Here is a 20,893-nt window from a genome sequence, read left to right as displayed (position 1 = left end):
ACCTCTTCATTGCGAAATTTCTTACCAGTGAGCATATTTTGAGGTCTGCGAATATCCAGTAGTCCCTGGAAGCCAAATCTGGCGAATACGATGGATGTCGAAGTTCAGTTCATGTAGTTTTGCACACTATTTTGATTGATTTTTGACACAGTGCGTTTCTTGGATGAAACTCAATATTTTTCTTTGACATATGCGGTCGTTTCTTTGCAATTTCGGCCTTCAAATGCTCCAATAACGCTGAAACATTGAAATAATAAACTGCTCTAGTATTAAGGTGGTTTGATTGACAAAACAATTGATCAAAAAATTATTATAATACTAGGTGACCCAATACGCTTCGTTTCGTCGATTGTCGGCGAATTCACTTTTTGCGTGCCAGCAGGTGTTCTGTCAGGTCTGTTGACAATATTATGGCTATCAGATGGCATTTCATCTAATGCTAATTTGAACATTTTGACTAAATTGGTGTTCTTTATAAGTAAATGTTTACAATAGTTAAATAAACAGGACGCTCCACTATTGAATTGTAGACTAAACGCCTATCAATTTCCATATCCAGATTATTCATAAAATAAGTTTGTAAGGATTGGTAACCTGCATCTGCTTGTGACAGAGATCCTACCAAGTAATAAATTTGTAATTTGTATCTGTTTGTTTACGGTTTTGCAAACTTAGCTCTGATCTTGATAATGGGCACGAAATTATCATGTACAATATAGGTTGCGTTATATGACATCATTTCGAAACAACTTTTGTATTTTGGAAAGTTGGCTAAGAACCCCATGGAATAACTTTCTATCCCAGAAACTAATGTGCATAATGATTCTGATAGTGTAACCATCCGTGGCAATATTAATTTTCTACTTACGACATAACATAACCCAGTCAACACAGTGTTAACGCTTTAAAATATAATCCACTTCCTGACCTTTTAAAATGCTACTCGTTTCTAGATTACAGGGGCATTGCGTCTGCGGAATTGCTCAATTTCGGTTGCAATTTTCGCCCTGCTCATTATTGTTGTGTTTAATATGCATGAACTCTAAACCTATCCACTTCAATTCCAGTTAATCCCTCTCCTGCTGGCCATGAGTGTCATTATTAGGTGAGGTAGCTCGTTACAAATTTAACTAACTTCGATGACAGTCACGTCGTCTCCTCCTTGACATTGTTAATAGTAAAAGTGAAAACGTAGTATACTTTAATAACGGCACTCCGCAGGCTTCCGGCCCATACAGTCATTAAGGAGTTCATACGTATCACGAGTTCATCGATCAAGAGGCTCTGATTGAGGAAAGCAACTTCAGCAACGGCGAGCATTGTCATGCAGTGGTATGCCTTCATTTCCTAGTAATGGTCTTTATATGCCACTATATACATATACTTACGTTCATAAGTTGACCTATGTTGTGTTTGTATGTAGATGACTCGGTGGTATGGTCCTCGGATGACTTCCGTGTGTACTTATAATTTTGTATCTACTAAACTTCGAGGGTATCCAACATGTTACTAGACAAATTCTGGAAGTCACGTAGGCTTGTCGTTCGATGTTCTGGAAACCCAGCGTCGGATCCTTTCAAAGCCACAATAGAGAAAGAAAATATTTGTGTTTTAAATAGAAATTTGAGCTTGAAAGAAGGCATACACCTATATAGGCTAGTATATTTTATTGCCATTAAGTAACAGCGACTTCGAATAATCTTATACCAACAATTCAGGAGACTCTGAATGGTTTTGGAATGTAGTTCTGGTTTTTTTACAGCCTTCATTTTCATACTATACTAAAAAGTATCAATAACTATTGCTTGTTTCGTTTTTGTGTTTTGTACATAGAAGAAGAAGAAGAAGTTGAAATAGAGAAAAAGTTATAAAACTTATGTTATCATAACAATCATCACCATTAAATGATCAGTACTCGCGAGGAATATCTATTCCAACCAATACGCTGCTACTGGTACTACCGATTTTGAACAGTCTATATCAGTATCCAATTTTCAGATAGTTTTCAGTGATGGATCAACCATGTCTTTTTCAGAGTATTTTGCTGAATTTTACAAAGGCTGTGAGGAATTGTTTCGCCTTTTTTGCGACAGACATATCAATATCATCCGCGTCCTTGAAAATAGAAACTTCTATGTTGTACTTCAGAAAAGCAACATTTATAATTATTTCTTTCATACTTTTCTGACTGACAGCAATCTCTTTTTATGGGTCAGCACCAATCTTCTATCATATATGGTCCCTTAACCTGTACATTTCTTGTTTCTTACTATAATATCCTAAAACTATTCAGGGAACTCTTGAGAAAGGACAATTTTATACTAATACTTACTCTAAGATTTGAAGCCTACAAAAATGTTTTGTACAATTTAAAGCTACCTTCGCTAGCGACAATACACAACCTCAACAAGCTTTACTTTCATAACGTCACGATAACGTCTTCAGTAACCATAGTTTAAACTATAAAGATTTAAACTTTCATAAATGTCATCAATAAGACCTTCAAATATTCGAGCTTTTAACTATTCCATATTTAGCATACATGTGAATGTTAAAGCACTATTATTCCTTGCCCAATGTTTTCATGAACTCCTATATACCATGCGGATTATATGAAGACGCATTCATAATACTCTTCAGCACCTTATTTTGGAAGCTTTGAGTCACTCGGATGTTGGAATCACTAGCGTACCTCAAGCAGCTGAACTTCACAGCTCCACACTGGTCTAAGTATTTGCTCATATAAAATAAGCTTGTTATAATATGTTATATAATATGTTATGAGCTTGACATGTCATTAATGAGTTGTCTTATTTGTCAAATTTTGTCGGGTTGAACTCTCAGTGGTCTCTAATACTGGTGATATAGTCGTATCATCAGAAAAGGTGGCAGTTGTGCTTATAATATTGTACAACAGTGATGATCATGGATGATCAATGATGTAAATAAGAAAAAGCACTGACATCAACAAATTTCCTGGTGGCACACCTACCCTTATCAGTTTGAGACTAAAGTATGTTTAACATGGAAATATCAATTAATCAAATTTAAATTTTAAGAGCTGGTAGAAATTATTAGTCACACTCTGCCAAAAACATGTGAGAGCAGAGCATTCATCTTGATTTTCTTTTCAATAACATCTATAATTTGATGTACTTGGTCAATTGTTGAATAGACATTCCTAAAACCAAGTTGGTGAGGTGATATCAGCTTTGTTTGCTCCAGAGTAGGTTTGCAGTAGGTTTAGAATTACTTTACCAAAGAGTTCAGCCATAACTGGCAATAGTGAATTAGGGTGGAATAATTACACTTTCAACAATTTTCCATGTACCTGTAACCTAAAGCAACAAATGCTAAACAGAACGAATGCTTTAAACCAGTTGGTTAATTTAACCAAGGGTTTTCCTAGCAGTCTTTTAGTCGTTCCCGTCACTAGATCATAGACTGTTGCTTTTTTTAGATTAAAGTGGTGTTTAATTTCCTTCGAAGTTATACCGCAATCCCTTCAAAACAATTACTAGTATCCAGGCATATATTATGACCTTGATTTGAATAGAATTTTTCTTGTTCTGCTAATACATTTGCCTTTTCAAAATTGTTTTGGGCCTACATCCAATCGTGTTTTTGATGTAGCCAAAGATATTTAGTAGCTTTCCGAAGTGAATGCTCAGCATTACTACTATAAAGAGTTCCCAAAAGATACTTGTTTAATGTATTTTTTTTTAATTGTGTAGATCCGTTCAGCAACGTTTTGCTAGAATGGCTTCTTGATTGACGCCGTCCTCTTCTCAGTTTATGTTTATCGAGAATGTTATTTCTTATTTCTTTTGAATCGAAAGTCCTTCAGTATTCTTTTAGCAATATTGGTACTTGTCCATGTAACTTCTTGGGTGACAGAAGCAACTCTAATAATCTGTTTGTGTTTTATATTGGGAATTTATAACATTTCATTAGCAATAAGGCTTCTTAACAAAAAACTTTCTTTAAAAAGAAGGTCCTTAAAACTTTAATTGGCATCCCAAATATTTAATTTAAAACATTCCTGTACAACATAGGCCAGAAAAATCTGACGTGCTGTTGTTTCTTGTTGTGAGATTAATTTCAACCGGCATCAAGCAGAATCTACGATTGACATTAGCCAATGCTGTGTTTTTAAAATAAACACACCGCCTGGGTGGGGAAGTCTAAAGCAAACTTTTCCAATTCGGGTGACAGAGCACACTGAAACTGTCAAAGATTTATTTTGTCCGGGCTTATTTTTTGTTTCTACCGTCGTCTGATTTCTCCGTTGGTTTTAGGTCTCCTGGGTAATTTGCCTTTGATAGAAAACTGTTTGTCGATAATATAATTATATTTCTATTAGGAGTTCTATAAATATTCTAAAAGTCTATATATTATTATTTTTGAGGGGTTTGTAATAATGTAATAATAACAATGCAAATAATATTCACATCAAAACGACAAAAAACATCTCATTGATATGAAACAAAATAAAGAAACGGCGAACGAAATCGAGTTTCACACATACCAAGTCGAGGTTACAGTTTTACCTTCAACAACTGATTATGATGATTTTAAAAACAAATGAAAAGCTAATGGGCATGAAGTAAGAAAATAGCAAATATAAATAGTGAAAAACAGATTAAAATCCACTGTTTTATATAGATTGATCTCCCGAAGAAGAAATCCACGAAAGACATCTCAACAAAGCAAGTTATAACCGAAATATTGTGCGAACTAATATTCGAGCATACTCCTCTAGTATTAACACTGGACGCGGACATCCTGACAACAAAAGACCAATTGTTACTACCGAATATACTGACTCGAGATCAGTTTAAACGTAAAATTCAAAACTATTTTAATTATTAAAAACGAAATTTAGTACAAAATAAATTTGGTCAGCTGCAAAAGAAGCTACCCAACGACAGGAAAGAAATCCAAATATGATAAAATGAAATCAATCAATGAAAAGCTAGAAGAGTATGGCACAGAACCAGGAATGCTACAGAAAAACTATGTTTAATCAGTAATCAGACGAATCAAATGATCTGAAAAGGATTCAAACAATTTTTTTAAATTATATTTTATAGTCTCTTTTTGACTAAATAGGGTTTATCTAGACTGGACCTACAGGTTAACGTGGGCTCCCAATTACGGTCGTCGCCATTAAGTCTGCCGACTGGCTAGCGACCAACTTAAAGATCATCCCAGAAGACATCCCGTTTTACCCAGCCTGGTTACTAGCGTGACTGAGATGTTCATTCAATTTACAATTATAATCACAAACATAAAGTACATACATGCCCTAGTAGGATTCGAACCCGCGACTATCGCAACAGTAGGAAGACCGTCCTGTCGCCTTGACCACTATTCATTTTACTATATGTTTCGGTTTATTTATATTAGTTTTTGTTACTATTTTAATAATTTTTTATGAATTCATGTTTGGGCGTCATTTCAAATTCAATTGGTCAGTAAGATGTGACATCAGGACATGATGTCAGGGGATGTGACCCACCTAACAAAATATTTTCTGGTAAGTCTGTAATGGCAATTAAAACTAACCTATGAAATACAGCGAAATGGCTTTCTCGACGCCTTTTCTGCTAAAACCACACAACCATTCTTATAATATATATATATATATATATATATATATATATATATATATATATATATATATATATTGAGTTAACATTCAATATATTACTCTATGATTTTAATACCTTATAATATTGAGAAACAATTGTCATTTTCTTAACGGATTTGTTGGCACCAAAATTCATTCGGATCGAAGTAGAATACTGCTCATTCCTGGATCAGAGGAGTAATGTGTCTGCGAAATAGTTCAATTTCATTTTGTGTCGTGCTTGATGTTAGGGTGTTTGATGTGCGCAAGGTCATTACATTCCAAGCTTATCCATTTCAGTTCTAATCACTCCAACGCAACATATCAAAAAAAAATATTACTATTTTGTAGCTCTCGCTTGTCATCAGTGCGGTTAACATGTAAGGTAACTCAGGTTCTGTTATTGTTAATAATAAAAGTAATAATTGTTAGTAATTGAGATAATTAAATTAGTTAGTAATTGAGATAAAGAAAGTTCTCACGTAGTAAATTTGTAACTAAATTAGAACAAACTTAAATTAGATATACAAAATATGTTTTACAAATAAACAGTTTCTACATATTTTAACAGTATTGTTGGTAAATACTTACTCGACCACAATTAAAATATTATTTGAAATTACCATTGGTACATAATTATGTTATATTTGACTATACGTCATTAATTTTCAAATACCTAGCTTTATATGAAATATAGAAAGTGGTGAAATGCGTAGTACAGGAAGGTGGAAGTAATAAAAGGTCAGTGCCGAGAAACAACCTTCAACGTTTAATAAAATACGTCTTCTAATCGCGGTTTGACAATAAATGATGGTAGTTTTATTCAGTATTCAACATTTCTAGTCATAAAATAAATGTTCCAACATACCCCAAGTTATTTCCAAAATATTTGACAACAATGTCGATTCTGACAATGGAAACATTGATAGCAGTGACATTTTGTATGGAAAAACACAATTGTTGCAACAAAACAAACTATTTTCTAACAAAAGTATTTTACTAGCTATTATTCCCTATTTTGTAACCAATCACAGAAGAAGATTAACAAGATTTAAACTAGGTATTAAATGAATGGCGAGACATCATTCATCATTCGCCTAGCCTAACTAATGACAAGATAGAGATAGTTATTACATATTGGATTAAACTGTTGCCTAATGACAATCTAAATAGCCACGAATTATGCTCATATACGGACAGGATTCGAACCCATAACTGTCGCAGTGATAAGAGCTTTTGGTTATACTTTAGAGTCTCTCTTTAGACTGGACATCATTCTTAAAGTGGGCTCCGAACCACAGTCCCCGACGTTAAGCCTACCGAATGGCGAGTGACTAACTTAAAGATCATCCCAGAAGACATGCCATCTCACCGAGCCCGACTACTGGCATTATTGGAATATTTTTTCTTATCAATTAGACATTTTCCTTTTGGACAATCACAAACATAAATTTACGACCGTGCTCCAGCAGTATTCGAACCCGCGATTACCGCAACTGTAGGAGGACCGCCCTGTCGACATGATCACTGCGCCAACCAGGTTCGCTTTTATAAGATTTTAGGAAAATATAAAGCCGCATTTCAATCCAAAATTTAATTAGATTTCTAAAGATATATCATTACTTCTGGAACTCTTAGAAAATATTAAAAAAAAATGGGGTTATAATTATAATATAGGACGATTTAAATATGGGAAATATTTCTACGAAAATTTAATATTTGCTTTTAGTCTTAATGAAATAAAACTGACGTGAAAAGAAGCTTGCTAAAATCACTTATCTTGGTTGCTCGCTTAAAAAGTTAGAAGTTTTCCCCGATGTTATAATTGTTTTATTCGAACATGACAAAATATTGTTCAAGGCAATTACGATTTATAATTTCTAATTTTTCAAGCAACAGCTAAAGTAAAATAAATTATTGTACATTACTAACAGGGGAACTGAAAAGTCCATAAGTAAATAAATAAATTCATATGTTTTTTAGTTATCACTAACCTTCAAAAGATGCGTGTATAAATTTGACGACTGCCGGATCATTAATTTGTGAATTATAGTATTTTGAATGAAGCAACTTTTGTGAAAAAAATGGTTAAAAAGGAATTTCGGGTGTTGATAAAATGTTGCTTTTTGAAAGAAAAACATACAGTTGAAGCAAAAACATGGTTCGATGCCGAGTTTTCGGATAACTGCCACAGGAAAATCAACCATCATGGATTGGTATGCTAAATTTAGGCGTGGTGAAATGAGCACCGAAAACGGTGAACGCAGTGGACGCCCAAAAGATGTTGTTACCGAGAAAAACATTTAAAAAATCGACAAAATTATTTTGAATGACCATAAATTGAAATTGAATGAAACATCAGACACTCTAAAGATATGAACTGCACGTGTACATCATATATCATTCACGAATATTTGGATATGAGAAAGATTTGTGCAAAGTGGGTGCCGCACGAGCTCACTTTTGACCATAAACAAAGACGATTTGATGATTTGTAGCAGTATTTGAAGATGATCAAGCGTATGGATGAAACGTGGCTCCATCGTTTCACCCCGAAGTCCAATTGACGGTCATCCGAGTGGACTGCACACGATAAACCCGCCCCAAAGCATGGGAAAAGGAAACAGTCGACTGGCAAAGTTTTGGCGTCTGTATTTTGAGATTCACACGGAATAATTTTCATTAACTACCTTGAAAAGGGAACGACCATCAACAGCGACTATTATATAAGGATATTGGACCGTTTGAAGGACGAAATCGCCGAAAATCGACCGCATTTGAAGAAACAGAAAGTGCTACTGAAAGAAATTTTCGTCGAATGAAGAGGTGATCGCCGAAACTGAGGCCTATTTTGAAGCAAAGCAAAATGGTATCGAAAAGTTGAAGGGTTGCTACAATCAATGTGTAACCCTTGAAGGAAATTACGTTGAATAAAAAAACTAATTTTGCCAAAAAAAAATGTGTTTTGATATGGTAGGCCGGGACTTTTCATTTGACCTGTTAAATTATACTGTAACACAATAACCAGTCATATTTATATTATATATAGGGTATCCATTGGCCAAGTTGTTATTTTAAATTATTCAGATCTAATCTGCAAGAATACATGGAAAATATCTAGAGGAGGGGTCATTTTTCTAAATAAATATTTAGTGAAGACATGTGTTCAAATAATTTTGACTTCGGGATTATTCGGACAACAGTAACACTAAATATGTTTAACTCGCAACCTTTATTGACATTATACTGAAAATCAATCAGGTGCATTTCAAATTCTTTCAGTATATCAAAGTCTAGTATATCAAATGATGTTAAATCAGGGTACATAATGAACTTGAGCATTTACGATAATTCTTTGAATTGAGAAAATCTCGCTGAAAATATCTTGATTGTAATATCAATGACAGAAATAAATTCTTCTTTGCCTGGCTTCTTATGTATCTCTAAGTTGTTAATATTTTTTTCAAATTTGGAAAATACTTGTTCGTTACTAGAATATCATTTCCGTAAAACAAACCTTTGAAGTACGTTCGCGCGGCTCATCTAGTGCACATTGTTATACATTAATAAGCCATTACACGTATACATCGAGTTGACTTTATCCAACAAAGTATCACACTTTCATTTATTTAAAGCCTGCCCCAAAATGAAGTGGACTATTTTTGTAACTATCGCCATTATATTATCAAGAGATGTTAAGCCAGCTCTTAGCACACAAGGCTTGATGGTGAGTAATGCAGTGGAATTCAAGAATTTAATGTCTGACGTCTTATTTGAAATGAACTTATAAATCAATTTTTTAGTCCCACCATACTTGTGCACCATCAGTTGTTACTGAAACTTTTTTTTTCAAATCAATTTATTTCTCAGAAAGGCCATTTTTAACAGTCGTACAAATATACGTACCCTTTGTAGATGTTAGGAACGATGTTGTCGAAATTAATTCATCCCTAATAACATTCCCCACGCGATATCGACCAAAAACAGCTAAACCCGCAGATTTAATGACGTCAGTGCTTTCGTCAAGACATAGCAAAGATATATAAAAGGAGCGGAATTAATGCAAATTTTTTGTTGATTTGTTACGTTTTCAGTCAGTTTCAAGATTCTTTCTTTTATTCTATTTGTAGATAGATTAGTATGTTTGAGGCGCTGAATTATCTTATTTTTATTATCGAGATCATCAAATAGTGAGTGTGCGAAACTGTTCTTGAAATAGTTTACAATGCCTAGCAATGATACTTGTAGACGAGTAACTTGCCCGTATGCGCTCGTATGACAACTTTTACCAACATATTTAATCATAAACGTTAACTGTTTTTTTTATATTTAATTGCACTTGTAATTAATTCATTTTGCACTGGTTCGCTTTTTTGACTATCGCATTTTTGTGATTTGTTTCAAAATATCGTTTTACAGACGATTTTCTACATACCACTGCTCCAGAACATAAAACACACACTGCTTTTTCGACCTTATAAATCATGCCATATTTCTCGGCCCACCAAGATTCAAATTCTCAGTCTCTCATATTTATTTTCATTCTCATTTTATTCTCAGTTGATTCACCATATTATACTTTTTCTGTGCTAAATTAGCCACATCAATAAATAGTCAGAAATCGTATATATATGACATAAATAAACCTTAAAACATATTTAATTCAATGAAATCAACTATTAGGCTAGGCGTAAACAAATTACTATACTTATACGGTCTCTGATCAAGAGTGTAATATAAATATTTACTGTAATTATATTTCTACAATTATTTTTGCTTTATGTATAACACTTTGATATTTGATACTTTTCCTGTACTAAGAAGTTTAAAATTTCACAAAAACTGGGCATAGCCCTCCGCACCAGCTAATGCTTCTTCGTATGATGAAAACATTTTATAATATTTTCTGTGTGAGCTAAATCTGACATATACGATGAATATAATAATCCGATTATTTTACATATTAATTTAATCTGCATGAAGTGTTTCAATTGTTTTGTTGCAATTGCAATGATTTGTTTCATGTTTTTGCACAACGGCTACTATTTATATTCTTCGTGGAAGATTTGAAGGCACGGTTATCACAGAAGTGAAGTTCCCTTTAAGATCGTTATCGTTGATTTTCTGAACTTCCAGCTTTATGTCAATAGCTTCAAGTACAGGATTTTGATTACAAATATTGTCCAAGATGTCAACAAATTCTAAACAAAACATTTATACGATTAAAATCTACAGCATTCAAATATTGCAGTTATCTATATTGATTTTAGATAGTTGTGTAATTAAGTGTGATTACAGACAAAGGACAACATAGTATTAATAGGTATATGAAAATTGTTTCTGTAAGAACAATAGGTGCTTCTAAACAATGTTATGTTATGCGACTGGTAGGCTATTAATAATTTGATCTCAAACATTCTCTCAAATGTATGTTCTCATCTAGTTGATACTATATATCATGAACTTTCCTGTGGATTAAAATGAGAAAGATCATTTGAATTAGGTAAAAGTATATTTTCACTCCGCCCAAATTAAAGCAGACGCAGTCCAGACGGGTATATCTTAATGTCGTATATATCATACTTCATAGGAGTCATGAAACGTTAGTGAGTAGAAATATTGCAGTAAACAAAATAATCAAAGACGAACAAGCGGTCGAAAGTACTCACAAAGACTTTTGTTGCAATAATTTTAACCTGTCCAGAGCGAGAGTCCAGAGCGAAGGTGTTCCCCAGTCTTCTGAAATCCGATCATAAATATAATATACTCCGAATTGGAACACTTCTACAAAAACTCCAGGTACCTCTTAATACGGGACATAGTTATTTCAAAACATTTTTAGGGTACTTAGGTACACACGATTTTATCACTTATCTTATTTTATCATATCTTATGTACTTTCACTGCTAATGAACTGTAATACCTTGTAATACCATGTATTCCATATTATGAAAAAATTAATAATAAATATTATTTAAACGGTTGAAACTTGTTTCATTTCTTTAAAAAAAATTTAATTAAACTTGGCCCTTGGTAGCCGCAGACTACTGAAACTTGGGAAGAAGATCAGAGCTTTAAAAACACTCCTAGCCCATGGATTTCTATAGTCCATTACAGTGAAGTTGATGAAGAATCCCTAGTTTACGCTGAATTTGAATTGAGCCATCGAGGTTAAACGTATACAGCTACAAAAAGCGTGGTGAAGTTGCTGAAAGTATCATTAGCCATCGAAATTTAGGATCTTCGAATTTGAAATTTGAAAATGCTATAATGCAATATTTTTATAGTTCATTGTGCTGTTTCGGTAACATTTTCTTCTATCTTTCTTTTATCATACATCAAAAAATTTACTTATTTTTATCTTTATTTTTTATATTTACTTTGAGGCACTATTTAATGATTACGAATTCTGATACGTACGGAAGAGAAAACTAGACATTTTTGTTCTCAATTATTTGTCTCCTAACTCTCTAATAAATAAAAGGTAACTTGTAATAACCCGATAAAATTTCAAATAACTTAACACTGATTATACTTAAAAGCCCCAAAGTTTTTAAAGGCTTGATGGACGTACTAAATTACTTTTATGATATTTTGGCCAACACCCATAAATCTCTTTCTATATGTGCGATATATTTTTATACACGACATCTCAAAGTATTAATGTCAGACATTTCCAATCAATGGTGTTTTTTTGCTTTAATTGCTTTTCAATCTTATCCAGTTCTGTCGAACTCAACATTAGTAGAGCACACATTAGTTGAACCATATGTTGCCTTTGGAAGGGACAAATTTTATGAGATCTTTTTCGATGGGTTTTTTCGCAGTTCCTATGTCCTAAAGCAAGTTATATTAAATGTGCTGAGCATATAAAGCCATATAGCCAGAACGTGGGGGTAAAGGGAGGCCGGGAGATGGTAATTTTGTCCCCGTGTCATAAACTAACGTGCGTGGGTATATAAAGAGAGCTTTTTATTGTTCCACATCAAATAATATTTTGACGACATACTTTGCTGTATAAGCAAATGTTTGTTCATTTTTCTTAAGTTATAATGTACCTTTTTAAACTGTATAGACTTAACGAAAAATCACAATTTAAGTGAAAGTTCTATCATTATATTAAATGAATTTTTAATTTTATAATCTCCACTGTAACAACGGCGGTTGAAGGTTGTTTATTTGATCATTTTGCACTGTTGCCCCTGGATAATCACAAAGAATGAGTTCATTCATGCTCTGGTGTGATTCAATTACGACTATCGCAGCAGCAGTGATGATCTCAGATTACCGATAATTAATATATTGATCGATAATCGATAATCGTTTGACGTGTGCTTTTCCATAGATTCTTAGCAAGGGTATAAATAATCTACTTTAATTCATTAGTGAATGATGAAATATCTTGATTTTTTCCTTATTAAATGTATTTCCCTGAATTAGTACTTAATTTAACTAAAATTCTCAATCATATTTTGTCACCAAATACCAGTATTTTTAAAAAGAATTAATTATGTGTAGCATCATAAACAGAACATTGCAAAAAAAATATATGTAAGATATGACTTACGTACGTAATTTTAAATACATTATACATTAAAAAATCACCACATTTCCATTTTAAATTATACTATTGTATTAGTGATAAATTCTCCAAATATCTTATTATGATACTTGTATTGTATTTTGCAAATATCTCCTATAAACTGTAAAAACAATAATTCAAAGATTCCCTTATTCTCTGGTGGCTCAGAAGCAAAGCTTGGTTACAACTTTATATATGGGCGATTGCATTCTATTGAAATAACTTTTATTATTTTCAAAACAATGAGTATAAAAAAATTGGTGAAGAAGTTTAATTAATTAAGATTAAAGCAGTTTAACATTGATATCGGGGAATAGCTATTTGATCAAGTGCGGGCAGAGTATGTTAAAATTGAAACTAACTGAGAACAGTAGACAGCACTTAGGCTAAAACTCAGTTGTGTAGATAAGATTTTCGTCTGTTTGTATAGGAACTTATGAGTATTTCATGGGGAAAACATAGTACTGTAGCTTTTATTGACACTCGTTCTATTTTAGACCATATACAACCCTGGCTTTAAGTAGGCTTCTATTACCTTTGTACGAGTGCAAGTTATTTGTCAAATTCATTTGAGATTTGAACCGCATCATAGTATGCTAGTGTGCTAGAGTTATATAAAAGGTGATGTCCAGCATGATGTTACAAATTCTCCGAACGAACTGATGTGCTTACTTAATTCTAACAAAATTATTCAGGCTTCGAATGCTCTTCAAGATCTAGTTTCCATTACAGAGCCAACCATATGTCATGATAAATGAAGAAAAAACTGAAGTACTTTAAACATTATATTGCCAATTGTCTTGTATATCTTCGAGACTTAGACACTGTTGCAAAAACAGCTGTTCAATTTAAATGCGACAATCAGTGAGCACAGTCGAAGAATAAAGCTAAAATAGAGTGATTTGGACATGTTGGGCATGACTAAATAAGTCGTGTGAATGAAAGTATAACGAGTTATAACGATGTTAAACAAAAGAGACGGATCAATATTACAGAGTACTGATAACATCAAGAGTGATGAGAAATTACCGATTTGTTTTACATTAGGTGAATTATATTCATATGTGGATCCTACGATACTAACTATGGCGTATTGGAGATGTGGATCTAGCGTTCGCTTCGAATTGATGATGATGATAAATGAAACGAAGTATTAATTATTTGTATAATATTTTAGAAATGATCTTACAATTGACATACCCTCTGCTGTTCAAGCAAACCTAAATTTAATTCTGTTTTTGTACATAAGTTATAAAATATTAACGGGTTTAAAACAATCAAATGTTAATTGACTTTAAAATACTATTTTATTAAGTAAAAGAGAGCCAATTTGTTAAATGGCGATACAAAATGACGCAGGAAGTTTAAAGTCTTGGTCTAAATGACAGTCAGGCCCATTAACAATCGCCCGATATAACACATACATAAGTTTCTCTTCTAATTTCTAAGTTGGATTCCTTTCTTCGACTTCACCACTCCCTCTTAAATAGGTCCTTTATTCATTTTTAATGTTCTCACTTGACTCCAGACATTGTTATCTAAGTGATTTTTTAATTTAAAAAGTAGTTGGAAGCCAGTGATTGTGTGACTCTGAAATGACTTTTATTCCATCATGTCCATCAGTTCTTCACAGACGATGCATATAACTCAATTCATTGTTGACAGTTCGAAGAAAACCAATTAATTTAGCAAAATATTTTTTTATTTACTAATTCATATGATTCCATCAGATCTTATAATAAAAAAGTGAATTATTTAATTAATTAAATGTATAATTATTTTACGTTATAATAAAATATGATATATTATGGATCTAATATTATATATCAGAAATAGAACTAATAATTTTAACTTTTATAAAAACTGTAATCCGATAACTTTATTATATTTCCAGAAGGCCAAAAGCTTTTTTTATATGTTATTTCTTGCAACAGACTAGAAAGTTTACGGAGAGTCTGTATAGGTCGATTAAATTACTCTACTAGACTATCACTATATCTCTAAAAATAGCATTGTAATACAATTATATAAAAGTAACAATATTATTTCAAATACTGTTCCAAAGTATAATAAAAGAAAAATATATGGATGCTACTTATTATGACCAGAAGAATTAATACTTGCAATGATTATATTGTTATTTGACTTAACCGTTCGATGCTTTTAAAATTTGCCTCCTACTAGTGACCTTTTGCGGGTAACCCTTTTTTATTACATATTGCTTGTATTTGATGAACATTGAAATTTGTCTGTTTCTTATATTATTGTTGGTTTGATATACTATTGGATATAATCTTGACTCAGATGCATACAATAAACTTGCAAACAACTTAGAAGTTATTCCATAAACGGCTAGGGGCATTTATTCAGCTTGGAAGAGATCCAAAATACAGGAAAATGGCAACCTCAGGAAATGACTGACAATACCTGCACGTCATATCAATTTTACTTGTTATAATTTATTATAAGACTTGGCGATTTGGTGAAAGCATCAAAGCGTATTGTACAGTAAATGCATCTCTGCTGAGGTCTACAAACCTCAAATCAACAGTTGAGCTGAAGTACTATTTTACATGCATTATTTACAACATGCTTTCTGATCACCACACATTATTGTTTTTCTAAATTTCCTAAATTAATTGCTATTCTAAACAAATCTGAAAATGGACATATAAATAAAATGCAATTTAATCAAATCTTCTTAATAAATATTTATCCAATCGAATAAATAATTATTGCAAAGCTTGATGTATTGATGGAAAAGCTTGACAAGTCGCTGTTGGTACAGAGTCACACTGGCCATTGTTCGAGTTCAAATGGTGATGGTTGCCCACCGCCAACATTCTTGTTTAATACTTTAGGAGGCCCGTTAAATATATAACTAAAAATGTATAGCATAATATCAATAAAATATTTGAATACAAGCTTATAAAAAATGTATTTTATTTTTTGATGAAAAACCAAAACTTTAATGATTTAAAGCAAACATACATTATAAGTAAATTTTCATATTCAACATAAACATATCTGAACTTTGAGTTATGTGTCGAGCAACACTAGGGTTGGACTACAGACTGGAAATTGGAAATAGATTACAATTCGTTTGGAATGAGAATAGTTTATATTTTATAATGCTACACGAAACGTCATGATCACCATAAAAAACATATTAAACGGCTTTTGCTAATTTAAACTGATATTTTTAATAGTACCCAAAATTATTTTATCATTGATTTTAAAAAGAATACTAGATACAGAAAATAACACATATTCATCATATGTTCACTAGGATATTGAGGATATATACTAAATGGGGTAAACCAAGTTATATAAAATAGTATATTTACTATTATTTAATTAAATATTATGTTAATAAAGCAAGATCACTTTCCAAATCACCAAACCAAACCAATACAAGGAAATTTGATCTTAAACCGGATAATAGCAATCAATGAAATTGTAATTATTTGATAAGCTAGTCAAATCTAATCAATAAAAGGGCCATTTAATCAATTTATTTTATAAATAGAAAGTTGAAGATGTATCGTTTAGTGACGACGCCACTGAAGGTTTCCAGATCTTTTTTGCTGGGTATTTTACCATGCCGATCGCAAGTTTGGTTATATGTTCTCAGTGTTAGGAAAAACGGGGTACATATTGATGGACAGACCAAATCGGTGGTGAGCACTGCATATACCGTCATCCGACTATCGTACCAATATCGTGACTTATGGGGGTTTGTGATTGCTGCATATCTCCAAACTGCTAAAATTACGGTAAGAAAACAAGATATGAAATGAAAAACTTGACTGAAGAGAGCGTGAAATAGAGTGAACACAGCCCAACCGTAAGAGTAACCCTCCACGTATTTCTCGCCATCTGCGATGATATACCAATGAATCGCAAATGGGAGATACTCTAGCATTACTAATAAATCATCCACGGCTAATCCAGTTAAAATAACATTGGTTGGCCATCGTTTTTCTTTACTGCACGCAAATTTTCAGCAAGTTAGCTACGCAACCGTAGAGACATACAAATAAACTTGCCAAGTCGCAGTACACAGTCACGTTGGCCATTGTTCAAGGTCATTTAAAACATTCAAATAAGATTTCGAAGGGATTGCAAAAGAAAGCGTAAATCGTAAGCAAATATATTTAGTTAAAAGTGTCATACTTTAGCTCTATAAAAATCTGTTATTTAATTAAAAATCATGGTGAAAGATGAACAATACCTTGAATAAAATATATTCTATCAATGTCTCTGAGAGAAAGCTTCAAAGCTTCAAATAACCTGAGAGGACATTTATACTCTAAGATGAGATTGGCCTATCGTGACTTATGTGGATTATTGTAACTTCATATATATTACAAAGTATGCTAACACTGTGCGAAAATTCGTACTGTATTTCCCGAAAGTTTAATTAGAATATTACAATTATTTTAAAAAATTGATTATTTGTTGGTAAAATGTAATAACTTTCTATGCTTTGAAACATAATAATGTATACAATTTTTCATATACACATCTAATGAGAAATCTTGAAACTCCATATTCATAGGAATGGATTCAGTTATTCCCTCGAAATCAACTTTATACCTTCTACCGAAGTGGCATAAGTTGTCGCATAAACGAAAGAAGAAAAAAGTTGATAGGTGAAGGTGGTTGTTCGATAATATTTGTTGAGCCTTTCGCCAGATAGTTCACAATAACTCAAAAATGCTCAGTAGCCAACATCGCGATCATCAAAGAAAATAGTCAATATAATAATTCTCAGTTGCGGATAAGTTCTATTCCGAGGATTGCCGATTGGTTTGCCTATCAAGCTCACGTATTTTAGGACGAAGGACGCAAAACACGGAACGTAGGACATAAAAATATTAACGGTAATTTCTCGCAAATATAAATAACGACTTCCAGTCTAATTTTCTTCCAATTCTCCACCTATATGCATGTATTTTGATAAAACCTATTTACCGTAAGTTTAACGAGATGTTTTCGGTCATTGGATACACGAAATTATATACACAATGCAATTGTAAAATTGTTCAATGTTTCTACCACAATAAAATAGCAAACCTCACCTGCAATTTACTGAAAATGGACGAAAATGGTAAATGTATAATAAATGACAAATGAAGTTTCGCCCATTATAACGGGGTAGTCAATGACTTCTTCAATTTCTCGCACAGTAACTTTAAATTAACTGCCATCTTTTAATAGACTTCTGTGGATTTTGAGCAAGCATTTATTTATCATCTACTCATTAACAAAAATAGGAAACACTGAATTTCTTGTACTGATTAAGCATTATTTTTCGCACCGAAATCAAGAAATGACTTGACAAATATTATGGGAACCCTTCGCCATCAAATTCAATGATTATACAGTGGTTTACTGAGTTCCGTTGTGGCCGTATCAGCCTTGTTCAACAGTCATAAAAAGTTAGAGTCGCTCAAATCTAGACAATGTTATTATACTATCGGAGAATGAAATGACATAGGATGACTGAGGTTGTAGGCATAACAAATGAATGGGTACATAACATTTCACCTGAATATTTAGATATGAAAAATTATTAGCCCGATGGATGATACGATTGCTCACACTCGTCCATGAGCACAACCGTGCGACCTCTGCAAAGGAATGCTTGGCGACGTTCAGCCCCGATCTGTTTCCTAATCGCTGAGGAAAAATTGATTCACCACAAAACACCAGAGACCAAGAAATAATCGAGGCAGTGGGATTCTACGGGTGAATGTGTACCAAAATAAACCAAGTTGTTCCCCTAGGGCGGGTACAGTTTTTTAGGAGGCTTCCAATATGGTCAATTCTCGATACTTTAATAAAATGTGTGTCTATTTTTTAGCGATAATTCTAACAACACTAACTACTATTACTCACCTAATGGTCGGTAACATTCCTTCTCAAATTGCTGCCCTTTGGTGGCCATCAACAATCCCAAGATGGCTTGTGGAAACTCTGTTATTAAAAACAACAATAAAATAGCCACCAACATGTTAGACGTACGATCTGCCTGTCGTATATTGTCAACTTTCTTTTGGTAGAAGGCGCGCGTTTCGTATTCCTGCAACGGTATATTCGATGCCAGCAATATTTTTTTCCGCTGTTTGGTCTCCAGCAGCACGGCGATTAACTTTCTTGAGATGTGCGTTAACAGAATACAGGGGACGAGCTTTATCACGACGCCGTACACCCAGAAACTGGCGTATTTGTACTCTTCGCTCACATAATCAGTAACGTAGATGGGTCGTTTAGTGACGACGCCGGTAAAAGTTTCCAGATCTTTTTTGCTAAGTATTTTACCATGCCGATCGCAGGTTTGGTTATATGTTAATATTCTCAGTGATAGGAAAAATGGGGTACATATTACTGGACAGACCAAATAGGTGGTGAGCACTGCGTATAACGTCTTCCGACCATCGCACCAATATCGTGACTTATGGGGGCTTGTAATTGCTGCATATCTCCAAACTGCCAAAATTACGGTAAGACAGCAAGATATGAAATGAAAAACTTGACTGAAGAGAGCGTGAAACAGAGTGAAGACAGCCCAGCCGTAAGAGTAACTCTCCACGTATTTCTCGCCATCTGCGATGATATACCGATGAATCGCAAATGGAAGATACTCTAGCATAACTAATAAATCAGCCACGGCTAATCCAGTTAAAATAACATTGGTTGGCCATCGCATTTCTTTACTGGTCAGCACGCAAATGTTCAGCAAGTTGGCTACGGAACCGAAGAGACATACAAATAAACTGAGGGGTCCGTGAATAGGTTCGTATTTTCTGGAAAAACTGGCCAAGTTGCAGTATACAGTCACGTTGGCCATTATTCAAGGTCATTTAAAAGAGTTTCTAGTTTTTCACCACTAATATTTTAGTTCCATGCTTTAGGAGGATTGTTAAATATATGGCTAAAATGTTTTCAAACATATTTTAGTTCAGATTAGTTATAAATTTATTCAATAAATTCGATACAATAGTTAATTAGTTTAAAGTAAGCATAGCACGCGCAAATTGTTAAAATTAGTTTGCCCGTGGCATTATTTAGATTTATAATGTTCTTAAAGACATTTTCTCGTTTTCATCTTCATTGATACTATCCACGAATCGACCCTTTTTTTTTTGGTATCTTCATAAGAAGTGAAGCGATGCTCAGAGAGGTTACGACTCATAACAGGTCCATTGAAAAGTCCATGGCCTAAAACATAGATGGCGCTACTAGAATTAAATCCATATGCTATTTAGTTAGCCCTAACCCTCAAAAGATGCGTGTATAAATTTGACAGTTGTCGGATCATTAGTTTGTGAATTATAGCATTTTGAGTGAAGCAACTTTTGTTATTGTGAAAAACATGAATAAAAAGGAATTTTGCATGTTGATATAATATTGCTATTTGAACGGGAAAAATACAATTGAAGCAAATACTTGGGTTGATGCGAGTCTCCGGACACTGCCCCAGGAAAATCAACCATCAAGGATAGGTATTCTAGTTTATACGTGGTGAAATGAGTATCGAAGACGGTGAACGCAGTGGACGCCCAGAAGTTGTTACGGGCGAAAATATTTAAAATTGAAAATATTTTAAATTTTCAATTGACCTGTTATGTTAAAGCAAGTAGGGAGCAATACGGAGAGTGAGGTGACACTTT

General features: G+C 33.3%; 1 protein-coding gene across 1 annotated transcript in view; it reads right to left on the bottom strand.

The window, feature by feature from the left end:
- The window catches only part of LOC143200036 (G-protein coupled receptor dmsr-1-like), a 123,279-nt gene extending 103,209 nt beyond the window's left edge, over nucleotides 1-20,070 (bottom strand). Inside the window, exon 1 of the mRNA XM_076410266.1 lies at nucleotides 19,119-20,070. Coding sequence (XP_076266381.1) covers nucleotides 19,119-20,070 — 952 coding nt within the window. The remainder of the gene's footprint in view (nucleotides 1-19,118) is intronic.
- Between the last annotated feature and the right edge of the window lie 823 nt (nucleotides 20,071-20,893).

This window comes from Rhynchophorus ferrugineus, unplaced genomic scaffold, assembly GCF_030347505.1.
Source record: "Rhynchophorus ferrugineus isolate W39M unplaced genomic scaffold, kcgeb_rfMv2 rfM7, whole genome shotgun sequence".
NCBI lineage: Eukaryota > Metazoa > Arthropoda > Insecta > Coleoptera > Curculionidae > Rhynchophorus > Rhynchophorus ferrugineus.
This window is presented reverse-complemented; position numbering and strand designations above follow the sequence as displayed.